The 23,531-nt window shown below is 50.6% G+C and overlaps 1 protein-coding gene across 4 annotated transcripts in view; it reads left to right on the forward strand.

Moving 5' to 3' along the window:
• Positions 1-22,445, forward strand: part of RAP1GAP (RAP1 GTPase activating protein) — a 75,694-nt gene extending 53,249 nt beyond the window's left edge. For 2 of the 4 annotated variants that reach the window (XM_035120247.2, XM_060276290.1), the window contains 14 exons: positions 6-106; positions 294-423; positions 677-832; positions 2,070-2,141; positions 2,645-2,731; positions 2,910-3,050; positions 4,696-4,827; positions 9,913-10,022; positions 11,432-11,545; positions 13,087-13,210; positions 15,065-15,167; positions 17,950-18,053; positions 19,633-19,681; positions 20,387-22,445. In XM_035120247.2, the coding sequence (XP_034976138.2) occupies positions 6-106; positions 294-423; positions 677-832; positions 2,070-2,141; positions 2,645-2,731; positions 2,910-3,050; positions 4,696-4,827; positions 9,913-10,022; positions 11,432-11,545; positions 13,087-13,210; positions 15,065-15,167; positions 17,950-18,053; positions 19,633-19,641 (1,383 nt within the window). In that variant the 3' untranslated portion in view covers positions 19,642-19,681; positions 20,387-22,445. Of the gene's footprint in view, positions 1-5; positions 107-293; positions 424-676; positions 833-2,069; positions 2,142-2,644; positions 2,732-2,909; positions 3,051-4,695; positions 4,828-7,629; positions 7,708-9,912; positions 10,023-11,431; positions 11,546-13,086; positions 13,211-15,064; positions 15,168-17,949; positions 18,054-19,632; positions 19,682-20,386 lie in introns of all 4 variants that reach the window. The other 2 variants (XM_060276292.1, XM_060276291.1) reach the window with 2 other exon arrangements.
• Positions 22,446-23,531: the final 1,086 nt, after the last annotated feature.

Below are 23,531 nucleotides of genomic sequence, written 5' to 3' on the forward strand. Positions count from 1 at the left end.
TGCAGACTTCAGAAGAGGAGCTCTTCAGCACCACGGAGGAGAGCCCAGCATTCGTGGAATTCCTTGAATTCTTGGGCCAGAAAGTCAAGTTGCAGGACTTCAAGGGGTGAGTAGAGTCGGGACAGAGGGAGAACAGGGGCCTCCTTTACGTCTGCTCCCCCCCCCCAAGACTCATCTGCATGCCGGGAGGAGGGCACAGTTGTTGTTTTTCACTCCTGAAAATGCTCAAAGCTGTTGGCAGCACAGACCTCAAACTGGTCTCAGGCCTGTGTCTTTCTGTGGGGGGGGGGCAGGTTTCGAGGTGGCCTCGATGTGACCCACGGGCAGACGGGGACAGAGTCGGTCTACTACAACTTCCGAAACAAGGAGATCATGTTCCACGTCTCCACCAAGCTGCCCTACACGGAGGGGGATGCCCAGCAGGTAGGGACGCGGCTGCGATGGCGGAGGAAAGCGCAGCCAGGAGGGCAGAGGAAAGCCATAGCCGGCAGTGCACTGGTGGAAGCACCGCCTTACGAGCTGCTGGATCTCACAGCTTGCCTGGACTTGTTGCCTCCTGGCCTGAAACCCCCTTTGTGTGTGTGTGTGTTTTTCCCCTCTTCCCTCACCTCCCGGGTAAGCAAAAGCTAGTGGGACTGAAACAATGACCCTCTCCTCTCTCTTCTCCTGCTCATAGCTGCAGAGGAAACGGCACATCGGGAACGACATCGTGGCCATCATCTTCCAGGACGAGAACACGCCCTTCGTCCCGGACATGATCGCCTCCAACTTCCTGCACGCCTACATTGTAGTGCAGGCCGAGAATCCCTGTATGGAGAACACTCTCTACAAGGTGGCTGGGCTTTTCTTGGTGGAGTCATTTTTCTCCGGGTGCCGGAACCTGGAATGGTGATGGGTAGTTGGGGGGACTTTACTATTATTACCATTAGAATTATTGATTCAATTGATTACCCACCTTTCACCAGCAGGTAATGGGCAGGAATTAAAAAACTGAAAACAGTTTAAGCAGGCTACAGTCTCAGAAAGAGGGTGGGCCCTAAAAACACCCAGGGCTGTCAGAGGCCAGGGGGAAACGGTGTGTTGTACTACAGTGAAGGTGCCCGGCGGACCTCTCTGGGGTGGGAGTTCCACAACTTAGAGGGTGCCGGCTTAGAGAAGGCCCGCCACCACCCAAACATAAGAGGGATGTGGAGTGACAAAGGGGGACCCCCTCTGCTGATACTTCACACCCCGGAGGGTCCGTAAAGAAGAGCTACCGGGCACTCAGTGTTGCTGTTAAGCACAGAATTATAGAATTGTTGAGTTGGAAGGAGCCCCCCCCCCGGGCTCATCTAGTCCAACCTCCTCTGCAATGCAACTAAAGAACCCCTGACAGGTTCAACCTCTGCTTTAAAATCTCCAACGAAAGAGGGACACCTGCCCCCTTGCAAAGGAGTCCGTCCCACCGTCGTACAGCACTTATGGCTGGAAGTTCTTACTAATATTTTGTCGGAATCTCCTTTTTCCGCCATCTTAATCCACTTGAGTTCTCTGCTCGGCTCTCAAAAAGGAGAGGGACAAATGCATTTAAAAAATAAATTTATTTCTTAAATCAATTTATTCATTTGGCTTTTCAAATTAAAGTCTTACAGAGATATATCAAACATAAATCGTAAAAACAGGATTCCAAGGCATCTCCTGGACTTCCCTCCTCCCCTTTGTGGGTCCTATTATTAATCATTTCCTCCCGCATCTTTTATGGTGATCCAAATCTTTTACATCTCCATTGTTTCCAAAATTCGCCCTTAAACTACAAGCGATATTTCAATCCTACTAACCATTTTAGCTGTTTAAATGGTCTTTAAGATAAGTTATAAATTTTCCCATTCCTTGTTAAAATTTTGGTCCTCCTGATTTCTGACTCTTCCGGTCGTTTTAGCCATTTCGGCATTGTCCATCAACTTCATCTGCCATTCTTCTCTGGTAGGAACTTTATCTTCTTTTCATCTCTGGATAACTTCTAGGCAGCTTCTGGAGCTTCTTGGTTGCATCTCTCTCTCCCCCCCCCTCCTCCCCCTCTTTCTCTCCAGGTCTCTGTCACTGCCCGGGACGATGTGCCTTTCTTCGGACCCCCGTTGCCCAACCCGGCTGTTTTCCGAAAGGTGAGTTTTCCTGCAGCCGATCAGCAGGGCTTCGGCCCTCCTTCCTCCTTCACCTCTAAGCTGTCCTGGTGCACAACTGGGTCTCTGCAGACCTCCCCCCCCCCAAAAAAATAGCAAACCTTGTGAGAGGAATCATGTGCAACCCCGGCTCATGTACTGAGCCTGGTGCATTCATGACAATACCCTCTTTAGTTTGAGATTGTAATTTAATTACCACATGCAAAATTTGACCCAGGTTAATTTTATCCGGAGTTAACAGGAGTTGCTTGCGACTTAAAACCTAGGCAGAGAGAGAGAGAGGTGTTATGTCTGAATCAGGCCAGAGTGTTTTCCTGCGCAGTGTTTTCCAGTTTAGTATTTTCTATCCAGGGGATTGCCATCAGGGAAGGGGCCATGGCTTGGTTGCAGGAACACTTCCTTTGCCTTTGCAGAATGTCTATGGGTTCAGTCAGGGGTGGCGGGAGTTGCGTTCCGTTTCCCATCTTCCCATTTTCCTTGCTCAGGGCCCCGACTTCCAAGAATTCCTCCTGACGAAGCTGATCAACGCCGAGTACGCCTGCTACAAGGCGGAGAAGTTTGCCAAACTGGAGGTGAGGAGATGTTCGGCTGGCAGCAGTTCTACTGCTTTCTGCCAACTTGCGGGCGGGCGGGCGGGGGGGGAATCAGACTAGTCTGGACCTCCCCGCCCACCTCTCCTCCAAGCTTTCCCCGTCCCTCTCTCCGATCAGCCCTAAACCCCACCCCACCCCGGTTCCCTCCTGGCTGCAGGAGCGCACGCGGACAGCTCTGTTGGAGACCCTCTACGAGGAGCTGCACTTGAACAGCCAGTCCATGATGGGCCTCGGGGGAGATGAGGACAAGATGGAGAACGGCAGCGGGACCAGCGGGGGCTTCTTTGAGTCCTTCAAGGTGGGTGCGTGTGAGCAGGGGCCGTCCCTAAGGTAGATGCCTCAGGTGGCGGAATCCAAGGGGTGGCTCTGTACCCCCCCCCCAAAAAAAAATCTCCGGAGAAGAAGTGGCTGCATCAGCTTCTGTGTCTGGCAAGATGTCACAGAGGTCTCCGCTCTAGTGAAATCTTGCCGGAAGCCGCAGCTAAATGAAGCTCAGCGGAGGCGGCAAGGGGTCTGTGCATGGCACACGCACAAAGCAGCACTTTCCCGTGTTGCCCCAAGCTGTGAGACAGGATGCGCCACCCCCATCTGTGCGAGAGAGGTGTGGGGAGCAGGTGATGTCACCAAGGGCTGAGAGGCACCTCCCCCCCCAATGCCTCGTTTGGGGCATGGGGATTTCTGCACATGGTCGCTGGCTTTGGCCGGCGGTTCCCAAACTTTTGGGGGCCCCACTGCCGCCTTGGTTCCATAAGTACATCCCTATAACCTCCTACCCCATCAGAAGCATCACGATAAAATCCAATACAGTACCAATACAGTACCGAGTACCTCGGCTCCCGAATGCCTTGGGAGTCGAACGTTTCGGCTCCCGAATGATCGAAAACCGGAAGTGAACGTTCCAGTTTTCAAATGTTCTCTTGGAAGCCAGGCATCCGACGGGGCTTCTGATTGGCCGCAGGAACTTCTTGCTGCCAATCAGAAGCCGCGCTTTGGAAGTCGACCGTTTCAGAAGTCAAACAGACTTCCCGGAACGGATTTTGTTCGACTTCCAAGGGACGACTGTACAGTGATGGTCGATCGCATGCGTATTCCTAATCCAACTATTTGATTTGATTAATTCAGCGCTGGTTGGTCAGCTGGTTCCCGCCATACTAGATATTGCACAAAAATATTTTTGTGCGTTCTTGCTAACCCAAACAAAAGGGCGAAAGAAATTCGGGGCATGAAATGATTTCTAAGTAAGCTGCAGAAGCTTTTCCCTGCCACAGATGTATGGCAACTACTTTGCAATAAAATCAGTAGCTGTTTCCAGTCTTCTCACCACTCTGAATCCTTAACAGCCTCTTTAGTTAGGGCCAGGGATGTCCCCTACCTGAAACTCTGGCGGGGAGTCATTACAATCCTGAACTAGATAGACCCAAGGAGGCTGGCGCCATACGAAGCAGCGTCCTCTATATAGCTGCCTTTTTCGGGGGGGGGGCTGCAGCTCGGTGTCAGAGCACCTGCTTTGCATGCAGAAGGCTCCAGGTTCAATCCTCAAGGGCAGCATCTCCAACTAGGACTGCCTCTAAAACCCCGGACAGCCGTTGCTGCCGGTCAGTGTAGGCAATTGCTGAGCTTCATGGGCATTCCCTGTAAAGCAGCTTTGTAGGCTGAGTCACATTGAATTTCATCATAGGATCATAGCACTGTAGAGTTGGTGGGAATCCCCAAGGGTCATTTAGGGCCCCCCCCACACCCCCGAAGGGCAGCAGCTAAAGAATTACGAAGTTTCGGCGGGCGGGAGGGAATATCTGCCTCTGGGCAAAGGCCTCCCTCTCCCCCAGCCCGACCCCTCTCAGTTCCCTGCACCATTGCCCCAAGGGCTGTAGGGCCAGGAGCCTGGCTGCGAGGGTGAAGAGGGAGGGGCTCCGGTGACACGAATCCCTTTCCCCCCTTTGCAGAGGGTGATCCGCAGCCGCAGCCAGTCGATGGATGCCATGGGGCTCAGTGGCAAGAGGCAGAACACTGTCTCCACCAGCCACAGCGGGAGTTTTGGCCACAACAACCCTGACATCGCCAAAGCCGCAGGCATAGTGAGTGGTGCCCCCCTCCCCAAACCCCCTGGTTCCCTCCCAAGTCCCTGTATTCCCCACCCCACCCTTCTCCCCTCCCGCCACATCTCCTCCCTAGTAACTCCCGCCCCTTCTTGACCTAGCCGCTCTGAACACCTCATTCCTCCCCCTCCTTATCTGTGCCCCCCTAATTAAAAGCCATTTCCCGGGTTGACCTTCCTGTCCCCTTGCTTCCTGCGCCGAGCTCTCTCAAAACGAGTTCATTCATAACTGGCGAAGTTTGCCAGCTCCTCACTCATTCAGCAACGCATCACCACCTTGGGGAGTGAAATTGACTGGACCAGATTGCAAACAGGGTTTTCTCCCCACCCTTCCCCTCCCGGAAGTGAAATTGACTGGACCAGGAGCTCCTGGTTATCCGGTCCAGTCAATTTCATTCTTGAAGCGGGAGGAGTTGCTTAGGATGTGGCCCAGTCAATTTCACATGTGTACACCCTTATTTGACCTTTATGGACTTCTGTAAGGGGCTTGGCTCGGTACTAATGCTATCCTGGAGCCATAGAATCATAGAATGTAGAGTTGGAAAGGACCATAAGGGTCATCTAGTTCAACCCCCTGCAATGCAGAATTTTTTTGCCCAACGTGGGGCTCGAACCCTTGACCCCGAGATTAAGAGCCTTGTGCTCTACCGACTGAGCTACTTGCTTTGTGTGCAGAAGGCCCCCAGGTTCAATCCCCTGCAAGCATCTTTAGGTAGGCCTAGAAAGCTGCTGTCAGTTAGAGCAGACAGTACTGAGCGAGGTGGACCCCAAAAGCCTGGCTCAGTACAAGGCCGTTTCCTATGCAAAGAGCAGCCGTTAAGAATGAAGTGGGAGGGGAAGGGACAGACTGAATGTGCTTCTCCTCCAAGCAACCCCTGCACTGAGGTTTCCATAAATCCTTTTGTCTCTCCCAAGCAGCCGGTTCATATTGGGGCTGGCGGCAAAGTCATTGCCAAGAGCAGGCACAGTTTGGGTGCCACGCTTGCGAGTGGCCAGTAGGTGGCGCTCGCACTCCAGAGCTGGAGCAAAGTTAAGAAATGAAAACAGCTGGGAGTCACCAAGCAAAGACCATGATATTTCCCATGCGCCTCCACCCCCACCCCCCACCCCAAAAATGAGCAGGAGGGGATGGCCTGTTTGGTTCTTATTTTATTTCCGGAGACCTTGCACGTTCCGTTCTGTTGCTCTGTTGCTCTGAGCTGACCGGCACGAGATAACCTTAGGCACACGCGGCCCCCCCCCTCCCTTTCATGTACTTGCAATTGTTAACTCAAGTGCGTGTACCTCCGAAAGGGTGCAAAAGTCCAATTATTCCACCTCCCGTCTGGGTTGCAAGGCCTGCTATTGCGTGGTGAGGGTGGGGGGGTGGGCCTGGAGCAAGGCGATCACCGCCACTTTCCTGCCCTAGCTGCAGAAGAGGTGGGATGCAGGGGGGGGGGGGAGAGAGAGAGAGCTTTGACCCTCCAGATGCTGCAGAGCTCCAACTCCCATCATCCCTTGCGGTGGCTCCTCTTCTGTTAGTAAAGTGTGGGTGTTCCAGCTGCCTCTGGGTGCCCCACTCCTGTCACATTGCAGCGGGGCTGGACTCTTATTCTTATTCGTCTTTGGCGATCCCTCGTAGCTAAGAAAGTCTTCCATAAATACGGTTTTAACAGTGAGTCCGTCAGTGACTGTGGAGGCCAATTCTGGATCCACATGTCCCTCTACAGTGGGGACAGAGGTTTCCGGGCGGGAGTTGATCACGGTGAGGGTTTGCCAAGCGTGCCTTCCTCTTAGCGCATTTCTCACTTCCGTCCTGAGTCCGAGTGTCTTCAAAGCCCAAGACACCTTTGGTAAAGGCTGTTCTCCAATTGGAGCCCTCTCAGGCCAGTGTTTCCAGTTGTCGGTGTTTATCCTATTTTTTTTTTAGATTTGCCTTGAGAGGGCCTTTAAACTCCTCAACTCTACAATCCTATGATTTATGACCCCTGGCCAGGGACCATGTTGTTTGGAGCTCATGGGAGCTGGGAGTCCAACCTGGAGGGCATAATCTTCCCTGTCCCTCGACTAGACTGTTACTTGCCTTCACTGCCCAGACCAATTTCCATCCCAACTCTACCTTCCTCTAATATAGGGATGCAGAACCTGTGGCTTTTCAGCCGAGCTTTGGCTCCCCCAACTGGTGGCAGGGGCTGATGCGAGATGTACCGGTGGTTCAGCAGCCTCTGGGGGGCCCGAGATTCCCGGCCTTTTTTTCCCTAGTGGGTTGGGTGGGTGGGTAGCCCAGCTTAGCAGCGGACCAGAGTCCTACGGAGGCACCATGAACAAGGGCGCTGGGGTCAGGCAGAAGGCTGGCCGGACACAGATCAGGACGAGGAGCTTGGCGTATGGGGCAGAGAAAAGGGGTCCCTGCTGCCCTATTCCAGACAAGACCCGCAGCTGCTCCCCATTGCAGACCGTGGGGGAAATCCAACCAACGCAACACACACCCCCCAAAAAAGAATTGCTATTCATTCCCCAAACTGACCTGCTGTGACCCAACACGGGGTCCCCCCCAAATTGCAGCATTTTGCTCCCTGCTTTCTACCCGTGCCATGGCCGATTCCATGCCCACCCCCTCCATCCGGGGACCCTGGCCCGCCTTTTAGCTTTAGCCATTGTTATGATGACCTGGCAACATTTTGTTTTGCATGACCTCTCTCTCTCTCTTTCTTTCTCTTTCTCTCTCATTCCTTTGTTCCCCCTCCCTTTCCTCTCCCTGTCCTTTTTTTATTTCTGCGCTCTCTCTGCCCGCTTACCACAGTCATTGCTTGTCCCCGGAAAAACGCCAACTAGGTACGGACGACGAGGCAGTGCCATAGGCATAGGAACCATAGAAGAGGTGGCTAGTCTTTTTTCTCTCTTTCTCTCTCTCTCGGTGTATCTCTCACTGCCTCTTGCCCTGTGGCTGCCCCCTACCCCCCCTGCATGTTGGAGGGGCACCCCCCACCCCTGGTACTCCCCACCGTCCCTCTAGACCTCAGATGGGGGGCTGGGGTGCAGGAGGGAAGACCCAGGTTAATAATTCTCGCTCCCTCCTGCAAAAGTATTTTGGTGAAATTGAAAGCTTGCTCACTACAGGGTAGCTTTTCAGGCGGTCCTAATAAAGGAGCGCTGCTACCACTGCTGTTTTGGTTTTACTTATGTTTTAATCAGCTTTCGGGGGGGAAGCAATTAACAACGATTTCTCAAAACAGGATGACAGTACTATTGTTATTGTTGTTGTTGCCATACCATAATTATTCCGCCCTCCTTCTGAATAAGATAAGGGGAACCTTCTCGGGAGGGCCTTCTTGGTCGTGGCGCCCACCCTGTGGAACGCCCTCCCATCAGATGTCAAGGAAATAAACAACTATCAGACTTTTTTAGAAGACATCTGAAGGCAACCCTGTATCGTGAAATTATTACTGTAATGTCTAATGTTTTGCCATTTTTTATGTGCTGTAAGCCACCCCGAGGGGTATAAAAATGTTGTTGTTGTTGTTAGTTGTTATTGTTGAACTACAGTTCCCATAGGGATTGCCCACCCTCTGCTAGCAATGGAGGGAGCTGTAGTTCAGCAACATCAGGGCAAACCAAAGGTTCTCCACGCCACCCAGTCTCCCAAGTTTTTCTTGTTAATAATAAATAACTAAATAAAAGGATTGTGTGAGCTGGTGGTGGCATGAGGAGGATGCCAGCCCCACAGAGCACACTTGTGTCCACCTTGCCATTCTTTTCCATTCACTTGAGCCACACACACACACACACACACACACACACACACACACACACACCATCCTGCCTGACCCTCACCCTTCCTCTTTTCCGCAACCGGGGAGTTCCCCGTTGTAAAAGGAGGCACTCTGCTGTGCACCGTCAAAGTGAATTCTGGGTCCATCTTGCATGACTCCCGGTTTCCCCACCTCAAAAGTGTCGCGGAGGGTGCTAAAAAAATTGTAGCTGTCTTCGCATATCCTTCCCCGTATATTCTGCACCGAGCTTTACCCATATGCCTTTACTCAAGGATGTTGGGTTGCAGGGACCTTCCTTGGCCTCGGACTGGCTGAAGAAGACATAGACAGCCATCTACATTGCAGCCTTAAACAGGTTAAAACTACAGTGGTACCTTGGTTCCCAAACTTAATCCTTTCCAGAAGTCTGTTCCAAGACCAAGGCGCGCTTTCCCATAGTAAGTAATGCAAACCGGATTAATCCGTTCCAGACTTTTAAATTAACAACAACCCCTAAAGCAGCCATTTAACATGAATTTTACTATCTAACGAGACCGTTCATACATAAAATGAAAGCAATAATCAATATACTGTACTATAAAATAAATAAGACAGTATTGTAGATAATATTTTTTAAAAATTAAATTGTTTTTACCTGCACTGGTAATAGTTATTGTTTGGATGGGGGGCTTGTATTCATTTCCGCAGTCACACAATCAATCAATCGGTAGTTGAACTGGGTTCCACACGGTCACAAAAACAAATGAACCGAAAAAGCCTCAAAATACGAAAAAGCAAAATAAATAGCAAGAACGAAAGCGCCAAACTTAATCCGTTCCGGAAGTCCGTTTGACTTCCGAAATGTTCGAAAACCAAGGCGCAGCTTCTGATTGGTGCAGGCGCCCCAGAAACAATAGCCGACAGCCACATCAGATGTTCAGCTTCCGAAAAACGTTCGAAAACCGGAACACTTACTTCTGGGTTTTCGGCATTTGAGAACCAAGGTACCACTATAGTTCCCATGGCTCCCACGCCAGAGAGCCATGGGAACTGCAGTTCTGGGAGAATACCATTTTGGGGTCCCTGCTGGGAAAGATGGTGGTAGTTATCCCTACCTATGACTCTAGCATAGAAACACCTGCAAAGGCCCAGAGTGGTGGCACCTTCTTGCCCATGAGCTCAGACTCTACGGCAGCCACTTTGTGGTGGCCCACTCAGTCCCGGTCGCTTTCCCTTTTTGCACCCTTCTCTGCCAGCGCTCTGCTTCCCTCCTCTTACAAGCGCATTGCCAAGTTTCTCTTTCTCTTTGCCTGATGGGCTTGCCTCTCTTCCAGTCCCTGATAGTCCCTGGAAAGAGCCCGACACGGAAGAAATCGGGGCCCTTCAGCTCCCGGCGGAGCAGCGCCATCGGGATTGAGAACATCCAGGAGGTGCAGGAGAAAAGGTGGGGCGCAGGGAGGCCAAGTGAGGTGGAAGGGGTGGAGGTGGGCAGTTTTGCTGCTGCTTCTATTTTACTAACAGATTCTTCTCGTCTTGTCATTTTCTTAACTATTTTTCAATCTAAACCTTCTGATTCTTTTTGTGTGTGCAAAAGTTCATTCAGGTTGCACTTTCCAAAGCAATACAAGAACTGGAACACAAAACCAACATTTAAAATTTAGTTGAGATTCCTATATTGCAGGGGGTTGGACTAGATGACCCTCCAAGTCCCTTCCAACTCTGCAAATCTATGAAATCCTCAATTCTCCACATTTTGCCAAGGCAGTTCTCCAGCCAAGTAATGTGTACGGATATATTCTGTATATATTCAGAGAACATAGCAGACAAAATTCATTGCATTAGGAGACATCACTTTGGAAAAAGGTGTATATTGGGCACAATTGTGTACAAACGTGTATATTTTTGGAGAAATTCACAGTAACTGCTGTGCCAACTTTTAAATGCCCGATGAAAGCCTTTCTATTCTATACAGTCATACCTCCAGTTGCGAATGTGATCCGTGCAGGAGGCACGTTCGCAACCCACAGCGTTTGTAGCCTGAAGCGCCACGTCTGCGCACACATGTGACGTGATTCGGCGGTTTGGCCCATGTGCGCCACATCATTTTGTGCTTCTGCGCATGTGCGACTGCTGAAACCCGGAAGTAACCCGTTCCGGTACTTCCAGGTTCGGCGCGGTCTGCAACCCGAAAACATGCAACCCGCAGCATTTGCGTGGAACCTCGGTTTTTGAACGTAATCCATTCCGGAAGACTGTTTCGAGTTCCGAAACGTTCGGAAACCGAGGCACAAAGGGCGGCCTGCAAATTCAATAGAGAAAATGGAAAAACACTCAGCAGAAGCTGTTCGACTTCCAAGGCGTGTTCGAAAATGGAAGCAATTACTTCCAGGTTTTCGGCGTCCAGCTCCCGAAACGTTCGGCTTCCAAGACGCTTGAAAACTGAGGTTCCGCTGCACATCCTTCTGCAATATTTAAATTATGCCTTTTTTAAAAAAAACAAAAACTTTTTAATACTTTTTTATTGCAGTTTTATGATTTACTGCTGTAAACTGCTATGGTGCTTTTTAATGACGTAGCGGTATATAAATATATTTTTTATTTTTAATACCCCCACAACTTTTCGAAATAATAAAAATTCCCAAACGTGGAGAACTGACCTTAAGAGTGCAAAAAAACGAGAAAGCGAGGAGGGGTCCCAAAATTGACAGTGACTGTTTGCCTACTTCCAACTCCAGCCATGCTCCCATCATCGCCCCCCCCCCCAGCATCACATGATCGTGGCAACCAAGCCCTCCTCCCCACTCCCAAATTCTTTTGACTTGACCAGCAAAGCCATCTCTATGTGCCCCACAGGGAAAGCCCCACTGGGACCCAGAAGACTCCGGACAGCGGCCATGTATCTCAGGAACCCAAGTCTGAGAACTCATCCAATCAGAGCTCACCAGAGATGCCCACCACCAAGAACAGGTTGGCATATTTCTCTTGGCATAAGTTTGGCTTGTTGGGGACGACAGGAGGGGAGCGTTTCTCCTGTGCTTGGGTCTCGCTTGCGGGCTTCCAGTCGGGGCATCTGGTTGGCCACTGCGAGAACAGGATGCTAGACTGGGTGGGTCATTGGCCTGACCCAGACAGAAGGCTCTTCTGCTGTCCTTAGGTTCTTCATGCAGTGGGACACGGGTGGCGCTATGGTCTAAACCACTGAGCCTCTTGGGCTTGCTGTTCAGAAGGTCGGCGGTTCGAATCCCCGCGACGGGGTGAGCTCCCGTTGCTCTGCCCCAGCTCCTGCCAACCTAGCAGTTTGAAAGCACGCCAGTGAATGAATGGATCTTTATTTGTGTCAGCCATCGGCCATAGCAATAAAACGACAGTGCAATATACAAAGAATAGAAATAATTCAATTATATAAAATGCGGTACATTTTAGGGTTTTGAATCAATAGTCAAATAGTGGGTCTTTTTCTGATTGCCCCAGCTAAAAACCTTGCAACCTTCGCTGTCACCTGCTCATCTTGATTTGCCAAGAGAAAGGACACTGTGGCAGTGGTTGGGCGACCCGGAACGGACAATAAAAGAGGGGTGATAATCTCATTCCTCAAGTCTTCATAAAGAGTGCAAGCCAGAAGGGCATGCGCCACTGATTCGGGACTGCCATCTCCACAGGGACACAAGCGTTTTCCGTGTGGAATCTGTTGGAATCGCCCTCAAGTACAGCCGAGGGCAATACATTCAATCTTGCGAGATTAAAAGCGCGTCTATGTTTTTGAATTGCTAGGTTATGCAGATAGGGTGCTAGAGAGTCGAAATGGGAAGGTGGAAAAGAGTCATACCATGGGTAAAATTTCCTTATTGTGGCCAAGTTGTTCTAATGCTCGATTTCATTTAGGCACTGACAAATTATTCTGTTTGCTTTACTAAAACCCAAAGTGAGTAGCTGTTGTGGTAATAAACCACAAGAGTAAAGATTTTGATAGACAATTTTAGTCCAGGCACTCTTGTGACAATCTTGCAGCACTAGGGATATTAGACCGGGAGCAGCAATAATAATAATAATAATAATAATAATAATAATAATAATATATATTATTTATACACCACTCATCTGGCTGAGTGTCCCCAGTCACTCTGGGCGGCTCCCAACCAAGTGTTAAAAACAATACAGCATTAAATATTAAAAACGTCCCTAAACAGGGCTGCCTTCAGATGTCTTTTAAAAATAGGATAGCTGCTTATTTCTTTGACATCTGCTGGGAGGGCGTTCCACAGGGCAGGCGCCACTACCGATAAGGCCCTCTGTCTGGTTCCCGTAACCTCAGTTCTCGCAATGAGGGAACCACCAGAAGGCCCTCAGAACTGGATCTCAGTGGAGGATTTGAGTTTAGGCGAAGCCAATACTGTACTTAAGTGTCCTGCGCCAGATCCGTAATTATTCCAAGGGAAGATTAATCTCTAGGCACAATGATGCGTTTGGGACACAGAGAAAATGGGCCTTCTTTCACTCTCTCCTTGCAGACCAGATCCTGTAGCCCCCAAACCAGACATCCTGCGCGATTTCTCACGTTCCTCCTCCAGCGCTAGCAGCTTTGGCAGCGTGGCAGAAGAGCACGAGGGGGGCCGCGACGAAGACACCGGCATGGTAAGAGGGTCTCTGTACATGCGGGGAAGCTGCGACGGTGCCCACAGCTGTTAAGGCTCAGCAAAGCCCCGCTGCCCCTCCGGCTCACGAGGAGACCCTCCTTGGAGCCCGAAGAGGATGTCCTTTTCAGATTCTGGGGTGGGTCTCCTCACAAGCCACTAGGACTCTCCAGGTGGCTCCCCATCTCCAGGTTCCACTTCTGGGTTCCCGGCATTGCGTGGTATGCGCGGTTGTGCACAAATGCATAATGCATAAATGGGGAGTTGCTTGGTTTTAAGCACTGTGTGCTTGTCAAGTTGTCAGTAAGCCCTTGATTTACCGTATTGGCCTGAATATAAGCTGCACTCTTTTTTCCCAAATTCGGACCGTGAAAAGTTAAAAGCGTGGCTTAAATCCGTGACCTTACGAAAATTTGCTTTTATGATGCCACTGCTGAAACAGACATGCAGTAAAACGGAACAAAAAAATGTTTTATTGCCGATTTGCGAGCTTGAGACTGTTCATTTGCCATTTACGGGTTTGAGTGCCTGCGGAATTGTAGCAACTGAATAGCGATTTGCGATTTTAGCGATTGTAGGGTAACTTTTGCGGGCTTGAGAGAGCAAAGGCTTAAATTGGCTCAGAGTTACAATTCTACCAACCGCAGCGATTTTCAGCCTGCAACCCAATTTTAAGGGAGCGGCTTATATTGGGTAGTGTCTCCCCACTCCACCCCGAATCCTCAAGGTGCAGCTTATTTGTGAGTGTGGCTTATATTCAGACCAATACGGTATATTGTTTATTAAGAATAGTGCAGCAATTTCCCTTCTGTCTCCGGTCAAAGCAGCCGCTATGGAGAAACTATCTTAACACTCTAGACCAGTGGTGGCCAACTTCCAAGAGACTGCAATCTACTCACAGAGTTAAAAACTGGCAGTGATCTACCCCCTTTTGGGGGGTTCAGGTCAAAGTTGTTGAGCTTCTTTAGGGAAGAGGAAAGTGTTGTTGAGCTTTTTTAGGAAGGAAATCCCTGTTTTTGGTGGTTCAGGTCATTTTAGGGGTGCAGGGCAAAAATGTTGAGCTTTTCGTAGGGCAGACAAAGTTTTTTAGCTTCTTTGGGGGAGCCACTGATCTACTGGTGATCTACCACAGATGTCCAGTGATCTACCGTAGATCACGATCTACCTGTTGGACATGCCTGCTCTAGACTGAGGTATACCCTGTGGTATACCTCATTTTTATATAATAACATTTTTCAAGTCTGTTTTGCTGCCATGTGGATAACTGCAGACAAGGCTTAACATCTGTTCATGCATTTGTCCTGGAAGACAACACTTTGCGATGGGTAATTGTTTTAAACGTTCATAATAAATTAATAAAAAAGTAAGCACTGAGATCACAAGGAAATGAACTGGCGAACACACAGGAGGACGTTTGCGGAATAAATGTCATCAATTACAGGTGATAAAATGATCAGCTTGGCAATGCTTCTCAGGGCCGTCTTAGGGACCTTTGGCGCCCTGGTGCCGTGGTGCGGCGGATCCCTCCGCCGCCCCTGCCGCCCCGTTTTCCAGCGCGACGGGCGGGCGGGCTCAGCGCGCAGCACGACCGCCGAGGGCGCTGCTGCGCGGCGGGCGGGCGGGCTTGGCACGCAGCGCTTAGTGCTGCGCGGCGGAGCGGGCGGTGGGCGGGAGCAGTTGCGTGGCACCCCCCCCCCCTGGCGGGCCGGCACCGTGGCGCCCTGCGCCACCCAGGCTGGCCGTAGAGCCGGCACTGATGCTTCTCTCTCTCTCCCGTGCCAAGGAAAACCCGGCCCCCTTCTCCCCCACCCACCAACACTGTGTCTTCCTTTTTGTGTCTGCCCCCCCCCTCCAGGAGAGCCAGTCCTCATCAGGCACCCCCCACAAGCGGGACTCCTTCATCTACAGTACCTGGCTGGACGACAGCCTCAGCAACACCAGCGAGGGCAGCTCACCAGGTACCAGATTCCATTTTAAAACACCCTTCTCCGTTCTGCCCCATGCAGTCCTTGCCTTGTCCACTGCAACACCCCTGCAAGGTGGGCCATGCGACCCCCATTTTGCATGCGTCGATCAGTATTAATCACCACTTAATTATCTCTGTTGACAGAGTCTCGACAGAGACGACTAACCAGCCATGGTGCCTCCCTGGAAGTCCTTAGTGCTCATATCTCCTAATATACACATTTTTGGCAAGCTAATTTTTAGCCCAACCCTTTCTCTCAGCCTAGCCTACCTCATAGGATTACTGTGCGGATTAACTGAGCTTTTTCTCCAAGGTGGGATATAAGTGCAATAATTAAAACAAATAGATGAAATTTATGTTGGATGGTAGTCCTACTCAAAGGAGACCCATTGAAAGTGATGGACGTGGCTGACTTTGATTCATTAATTTCAGGGTGTCTGCTCCGAGTAGGACTTATTTGAATGAATTTCCATATGATACATTCATTAATGTCTGTATACGGATGCCCATTTCCCCCAATATATCTTGATTTATTCTTTGCATTCATGTCTCACCTTTCCCTCCCCCTCCCCCACAAAGGAGCTCGTTATTTAATCCCTACAACGACCCTGTGGTATAGGTTAGGCTGAGAGGCAATGGCTGGCCCCCAAAGTCACTGAGTGAGCTTTATGGCTGTGTGGGCAATTCGAACCCGGCTCTCCCAGGTCCTTCATTTCACCGGCTCTTTGTACACATTGTCTGGCTGGAGAGCTGAATTTGGAGAAGAGCAAAACCCAGAGAATAGCCGTGTTTTCCTTTCACGCATTGTTGAATTTGGTAGGCTCGTTCGTAAAATGCAAACCAGACCGAATTTCTCCACTGCTCCCATCCGGGTTTAATTAATCAACACTAACGAAAAGGAAGCCTTAACGAAAAAGAAGCCTACAGGTCTCTCTGTGTGTTATGTGTTACAACCAGATGTTAATGGGTCCTGATGCTGCTGTGGTTGCCTAAGGCACTGAGCTCATTGCGCTTCCTCTCCCAGGGATGGGGGAAGATGTTCTGCTCACAAATAAAAGCATCCTTTGCCTGCCTCTTGCTCTCCTCTTTGCCTCTTATTCTGGAGGATCAATGTCAACTGACCGTGAGCTGGTTCTGCTCTGCTGTAAAACTTTAAGGCAGTGAAGCTTCTGAATACCCGCAGCTGGAAAATGCAGGGGAAGGGAGTTGCTCTTGCACTCGGGTCCTCTGTGCAGACTTCCTGTAGGGCAGAAGTCTTCAACCTTTTTGAGTCCATGGCTCCCTTGACCAACTACATCCTTTCTGTGGCACCCCACTGGGGCTCAGGAGCCCAGTTACGTCACACCTTGCCTGCCGAGTTGGCAGCCTCTCGCCCTTTTTTCAAACACCTTCCCTCGTGGAGTGTCCCCTCGGCCTCCTCTCCTCTCCCCTCTCCTTGGGAGTCATCCAGGCAGCCGCCACAGCCGTCCCTGGTCTCTGAGCCACCTCAGCTCCTGGCAGCCAGCTCTTCTCTCTCTTTGGCAATCCCTTGTAGCCAAGTAAGATTGTCTTCCATAAACATGGTTTTAACAGTGAGTCCGTCAGTGACTGTGTAAGTCAATTCTGGATCCACACGTCCTTCCACAGTGGGTGTGGAAGTTAGAGTTGATCACTCCGGGTTAGAGTTGATCACGTTGAGGGTTTGCCAAGCGTCCCTTCCTCTTAGCACGTTTCTCCCTTTCATCCTGAGTTCAAGTGTTTTCAAAGCCCAGGACACCTTTGGTAAAGGCTGTTCTCCAACTGGAGCACTCGCAGGTCAGTGTTCCCCAGTTGTTGGTGTTTATCCTACTATTTTTAGATTTGCCTTGAGACGGTCTTTAAAACTCTTTTGTTGACCACCAGCATTACGCTTTCCATTTTTAAGTTCGGAATAGAGCAGTTGTTTTGGAAGGCGATAATCTGGCATCCACACAACATGACCAGTCCAACGAAGTTGATGCTGAAGAATCATTGCTTTGACCCCTGGCTAGCCCCAGAGGAACCACTTGCCTGCGGAGCTTGAAGCTGGGTCTGCTGCAACAAACAGCCGTGCAAGCCTTTGGGAGGCAGAGACGCAAGAGGGCATCCGAGAAGAGAGGGAAGGAAAGAGGGACAGAGGCCAGTGTTGCCCGCGGCATCCCTGACCATCATTCAAGGCATGCAACATGGCACACTGGTTAAAAATCACTGCTGCAGGGGAATCCGGTTGGCCACTGTGAGAGCACAATGGGTCCCCATTTATATTGTTCCTGGTAAAGGCTATACAGTACTTAAGTTATGTTATGTATTCTGCTCTGGTCAGACCTCACCTGGAGTACTGTGTCCAGTTCTGGGCACCACAGTTCAAGAAGGATACTGACAAACTGGAACGTGTCCAGAGCCATGTTCAAATATATGAAAGGATGTCATATGGAGGAAGGAGAAAGATTCGTTTTCTGCTGCTCCAGAGAAGCGGACACGGAGCAATGGATTCAAACTTCAAGAAAGAAGATTCCACCTAAACATTAGGAAGAACTTCCTGACAGTAAGAGCTGTTCGGCAGTGGAATTTGCTACCAAGGAGTGTGGTGGAGTCTCCTTCTTTGGAGGTCTTTAAGCAGAGGCTTGACAGGCATATGTCAAGAATGCTTTGATGGTGTTTCCTGCTTGGCAGGGGGTTGGACTGGATGGCCCTTGTGGTCTCTTCCAACTCTATGATTCTATGATTCTATGTCCATCCCCCACCCCTCACCCCTGTCCCATTCTCCATCTTTCCAGGCCCTTCTCGTTCTCCGCAGCCAGACCCCAGGAAATCTACGGACCCCTCTTGTCCAGAAATAAAAATCCAGCTGGAACAGTCCGAGCGGCAACCGCCCCACCTGGTAAGTGTGAGAGAGGGCCACGTTTTGCCACAAACACATTCTTCCGGATGCAGGGCAGAGGAGGCCACCTGCGAGTGTCCGAAGCCGGGATATGGGTGGAGGCGAGAGGAGGCAGTGGCATAAGGTGGGGGGGGGGTGGATTATTTTCCTGTGGGTGCATTAGGAAAAGCGCACCCTTCTGGTGTCTGTGGGACAGGGACAGATTAAAGCAGTGGCTGACACAAGCAACACAGAATTCAACTACGGAACTCCCTCCCACTGGAGGCAGTGGTGGCCACCAACTTGAATGGCTTTAAAACAGGATTAGACAAATTCAAGAGCTATCGGTGGCTACCAGACACAATGGCTCTGCTCTGTCTCCACAGTCGGGGGGAGCAGTGCTTCTGAATCCCAGTTGCTGGAAACCACAGGAGGGGAGAGTGTTGCTCTTGCACTGGAATCCCTGCTTGCTGGTATTGCATAACGGGCAACTCTTCAACCACTTTGGGAACAGGATGCTGGACTAGTTGGGCTATTAGCCTGATCCAGCAGCCGGGCTTTTTTATGTTCTTATGCAGGCATCCCCAAACTTCGGCCCTCCAGATGTTTTGGACTACAATTCCCATCTTCCCCGACCACTGGTCCTGTTAGCTAGGGATCATGGGAGTTGTAGGCCAAAACATCTGGAGGGCCGCAGTTTGGGGATGCCTGTTCTTATGGAACCTCCAGTTTCAGAGACAGTCTATCTAGATTTCTAGCTTCTTAGGGTTATTTGGCCACTGTAGCAACAGGATGCCAGACCGAATGGACCGTTGGCCTGATCCAGCAGGACAGTTCATGTAATAATAATAATAAATTATTATTTATACCCTGCCCATCTGGCCGGGTCTCCCCAGCCACTCTGGGCGACTTCCAACAGAAAGATAAAACACAATAATCTATTAAACATTAAAAGCCTCCCTAAACAGGGCTGCCTTCAGATGTCCTCTAAAAGTCAGATAGTTGTTTATTTCCTTGACATCTGATGGGAGGGCGTTCCACAGGGCAGGCGCCACCACCGAGAAGGCCCTCTGCCTAGTTCCCTGCAACTTGGCTTCTCGCAACGAGGGAACTGCCAGAAGGCCCTCGGTGCTGGACCTCGGTGTCCGGGCAGAATGATGGAGGTGGAGACGCTCCTTCAGGTATACTGGACCGAGGCCATTTAGGGCTTTAAAGGTCAGCAGCAACACTTTGAATTGTGCTTGGAAACGTACTGGGAGCCAATGTAGATCTTTCAAGACCGGTGTTATGTGGTCTCGGCGGCCGCTCCCAGTCACCAGTCTAGCTGCTGCATTCTGGATTAGTTGTAGTTTCCGAGTCCCCTTCAAAGGTAGCCCCACGTAGAGCGCATATGTTCCTAAGCAAGAATTGATAGCACTTGCACCCATGGAAAAGTGTGTCAGTGGGCAGAAGGCACGAGGATTGGGGCAGGCTGGGAGGAGGCTGTGGGGCTCTGCCACCGAGGTTCCCCCCTTGCACGAGCTGATCCATTCCGTGGATTCCCTCGACTCCCCTTGCATGTGGCCTTAATGTTCTCTTCCTTTCTGTGTGTCCCCCGCAGAGCTGCTAGCCCTCCCTGCCCAGCCTCCATGGATGCCTCTCCCCACAAGGTCAGACCTTCTTTTGGTTCTCGGGGTTCACCCTGGCTCCCAGGGCAGTGAGCAAGCCAGCAGACTTTAGGCAAGTCTTCCTGGCCCCTCTCAGAGCAAGGGGAGAGGGGCACCCCCCCTCCTTGACCTATATTGCTCCAAGTCGTAAAAAGGGGAGGGCTGCTTCCTCCCTTCCACTTCCTGCCTTAGTGGGGCTGGCATTTCCTGCCCCGAAGTACCCTGCCCCTCCCCAGGGGCACCCCATAAACATCCTTGTGCCACCCCCTTGTGGTGCCATTCTCTGCTGGACCATGTGCACGTAAGGCATGCTCTCCAACTTTAACCATTTCCTCCTTCATGTTTCCTGCCCCTCACCCCACCCCACCCAAAATAGCTCCAAATAGCTCACTGGTATTTAAGCAGAGGTTGGATGGCCACCTGCCAGGGACTTTTAGCTGTGGCCACTGCATGGCGGGTGTGTGTGTGTGGGTGGGTCAGACTAGATGTCCCTTGGAGCCTCTTCCATTTCTACAGCTCTATGATTATGTTACCCTATTCCTTGTGGTCCCCACCCCTCTGCAATTTACCCCCCCCCCAATCTTCCAATCCCGTTCCCCGTCCTAAAAGGGTGAGGATGCCTTTAGGGGGACAAGTACTGCATTTCCCGTCTTTCCCAAACTGACTTCCTCCTCTTCCTTGTCCGCCCTCCCCCCCCCCCCGCCACAGCACACGGCGAAGAAGTACAAGCTGAAGGAATTACGGAAGGCCGCCATCTTCGTCACAGCACAAGACTACTGCCCAGCCGGCAAAGTTGACCTGCCCAAGCCGCCGTCTTAAGCAAGCAGCAGCCTCCCCCTCCTGTCTCTTTTGGCAGGGCAGCAAGGCATGCTGGGACTGGCCAGGCCTTGAGAAGAGGCTCTCAAGGTCCCTGCCTAATCCCCGTCCCCTCCATGAGCTGTGCTCGACACCCCCTTGTCCCCCACCCCATTATAAGCTCTGGCCCTCCATGGACGATGTCTTGCAGCCAGCAATGATGGCTGCCAGGCCCAAATGTGAAGCCAAACTGAGGACGTGGTGCTCTTTGAATCAAAACATGGACAATCACCCACCCACACACCCAGATCCCCCCGGCCCTTTTCTGCGGCGGAGGTGTCTCTTTTGCTTGTCTCTAGAAGCAAGGGCCAACAGGGTGGCTCTGCGGCTCTCGCTTCGCCATCAAACTACCTTGGGAGAGGGAAACCAGCGCAGAAAACGAACCAAGAGCTTGGCAGTCTGGGTGCTTCGAGGGCACGTAAGGGAAACCTTGGGAAGAACTTTCCAACGGGGAGCGCCATTTGACAGTGGAGCAGACTCCCTCGGAAGGCGTCGGGTGGTTTAGCTGGGATTCCTGCATTGCCGGGGGTTGGACTAGATGAGCCCTGGGGGTACCGTCCAGCTCTGCAGTTCTTCGATTCTATGACTTCCGCTCACTGCCGTGCCAATTCTCCAGCATTTTGGCGCACCGGGGGAGCGGAACCGGAGACCCTGTTCCGGAAGCGCTGTGGCCACGGAGTCTAAGCCGTTTTGTGGCTCACTAGAGGCTGGGACAGATCAACCACAACTCTCTCCCTTTGTAAAACAGCCATGCTCCCCGTTCGTCCTTCTGTGTATATATCCTGCCATCAGCTGCTCTCCATCAGAAGTGGCACTGTGAATCACACATACACCCTACCCCTAAGCCTTGCTGCTGTGCTCATCCACACAGTCCGAAATCCTTTCTTTCCCAGTGGCACATCTGGCAATAATGGGAGCCAGGGCAGAATCAGAGGCGGCGTCTGGGTAACTTCGCATAACGGTTCCCAAATATACAAACCCCCATAACGGGGTGGATTGGCAGGGTTTGGGGGAAACCCTCATCCTCCCAGGCAACAGTGTGACTCTCTCTCTTTCTTTTACTCGAAGTTTATCCCAAAGAATAATTGACAATTGACTCATTTATTTTTTGTTGCCGCGGGACAGCCAGCATCCGAGGCACTTAGAACAGCAGCCAGTGAACTGCTTCCGTCCCATTTATCTCTCTTTTTGGTGGGGGGGGAGCCGCCCGTTCCACAACAACACCCTCCTCCTCCTTGCATGCTGTGTGTCCTCTCTTCATCAAGAAAAACCAGATAGAGCCAGACAGAGGCTGCCCTGAACAAAGGGGGAAAGTCGGGATACGGGATAGGGGTTGCCTCGCCATATTCCCGAACGGGAGTTTATTGCTCGTGGCAGGACCCCCCCCCCAGCTGCCTTTGGATTGCTCCCTCCAAACTACGGCCGGCCTGCATCCATGCTGTACAGTTTTTCGGGGTGGGGGGGTGGGGATGCATTGTGACTTTGCAACCCCCTTTCCTGGCTCTCTTCTCCTGAACTTGCCAATGTGCAGGACCAAGGAAGAACATGTGCCCAGATCCCACAGTACTCAATTTCAACCTGCCTTCTTGTGACTAGATAAATCCTGTGAACGTCTGGGCCCATTTGCCATCTGTGTCACGTGTGTGTGTCCTGCCGTCCTCTGTTTTCGTTACTTTATTTTTAAAAGATGCACAAAAATCCATGAATTAATGTTCAGGAACTAAGGTTTCCCCCCCCCCCTCTCTCTTAATTTTTAAGCTCCAAGGTTGTGTTGGTGTTTCCAGTGACCTATGTATAAAAAAGACAAAAATGAAAAATCTATTTATCGCTATTGTAAGAAGACTCTATTTGTAAAATGCTTTTTAAGATATACAGGCTGTAAAATAAAATGAGAAATCCGTGCATTTCAATCGCTGACAGAGCTGGTGGGGCCTTGTGCATTGTGTGTGTTTGTGGGGAGAGGGCAGGTGTGGGGAGGGAAACATACTTATTTATTTTATTTCACCAAAAATAATAATAATAACATACTGCTTGTTAGTAAATAAAAATAAATAAAAAACAAAAGTCCTGAAAGTGGTTAACAAAAAAAGAATAAAAACTATGAACTTATCAGTTAAAAACAAGGGCAAGCTAAAAAAAAACATATTAAAACACATGCCAACATTCTACATTGTTTGGATGTGTGTTTGCCTAAGCAAAATTGTTTTTAGCCGACCCTAAAAGCACAGCAAAGGCTAATTGCCTAATGTCAATAGGCAGGGAGTTCCAAAATGAGGCTGCTCCCACACTAAAAGGATTGGTTCCTTACAAAGGCAGAATGGGCATTTCATGGCAACTTTAACAGGGCTTGTTCTGCAATTCCAAAGGGTTTGATGAGATTGTGCTGGGTTGCCACAAAGAGAGCTTGTCACTACAAACCCAAAACCCCGCTCAGTCAAGCAGCCACCCCTGGAAGTCCAAAGGGGAAGCTGGGGGTGGTCATCATCCCCCGTGGTTTGTCTTTTGGGGCTAATAATAATAATTTATACTCTGCCCATCTGGCTGGGTTTCCCCAGCCACTCTAGGCGGCTCCGAACAGAATATTAAAAACAGAATAAAACACCAAACATTAAAAACTTCCCTAACCAGGGCTGCCTTCAGATGTCTTCTAAAAGTCAGATAGTTGTTTATTTCCTTTACATCTGACGGGAGGGTGTTCCGCAGGGCGGGCACCACTACTGAGAAGGCCCTCGGTAGTAATCTCACTTCTCACAGGGAGGGAACCACCTGAAGGCCCTCGGAGCTGGACCTCAGTGTCCAGGCTGGACAATGGGGGTGGAGATGCTCCTTCAGATATATTGGACCGAAGCCATTTAGGGCTTTAAAGGTCGCACCAACACTTTGAATTGTGTTCAGAAACAAACTGGGAGCCAATGTAGATCTTTCAAGACTGGTGTTATATGGTCTCGGCCGCTCCCAACCACCAGTCTAGCTGCTGCATTCTGGATTAGTTGCAGTT

This window comes from Zootoca vivipara, chromosome 6 (genome assembly GCF_963506605.1).
Source record: "Zootoca vivipara chromosome 6, rZooViv1.1, whole genome shotgun sequence".
In the NCBI taxonomy this organism is placed as follows: domain Eukaryota; kingdom Metazoa; phylum Chordata; class Lepidosauria; order Squamata; family Lacertidae; genus Zootoca; species Zootoca vivipara.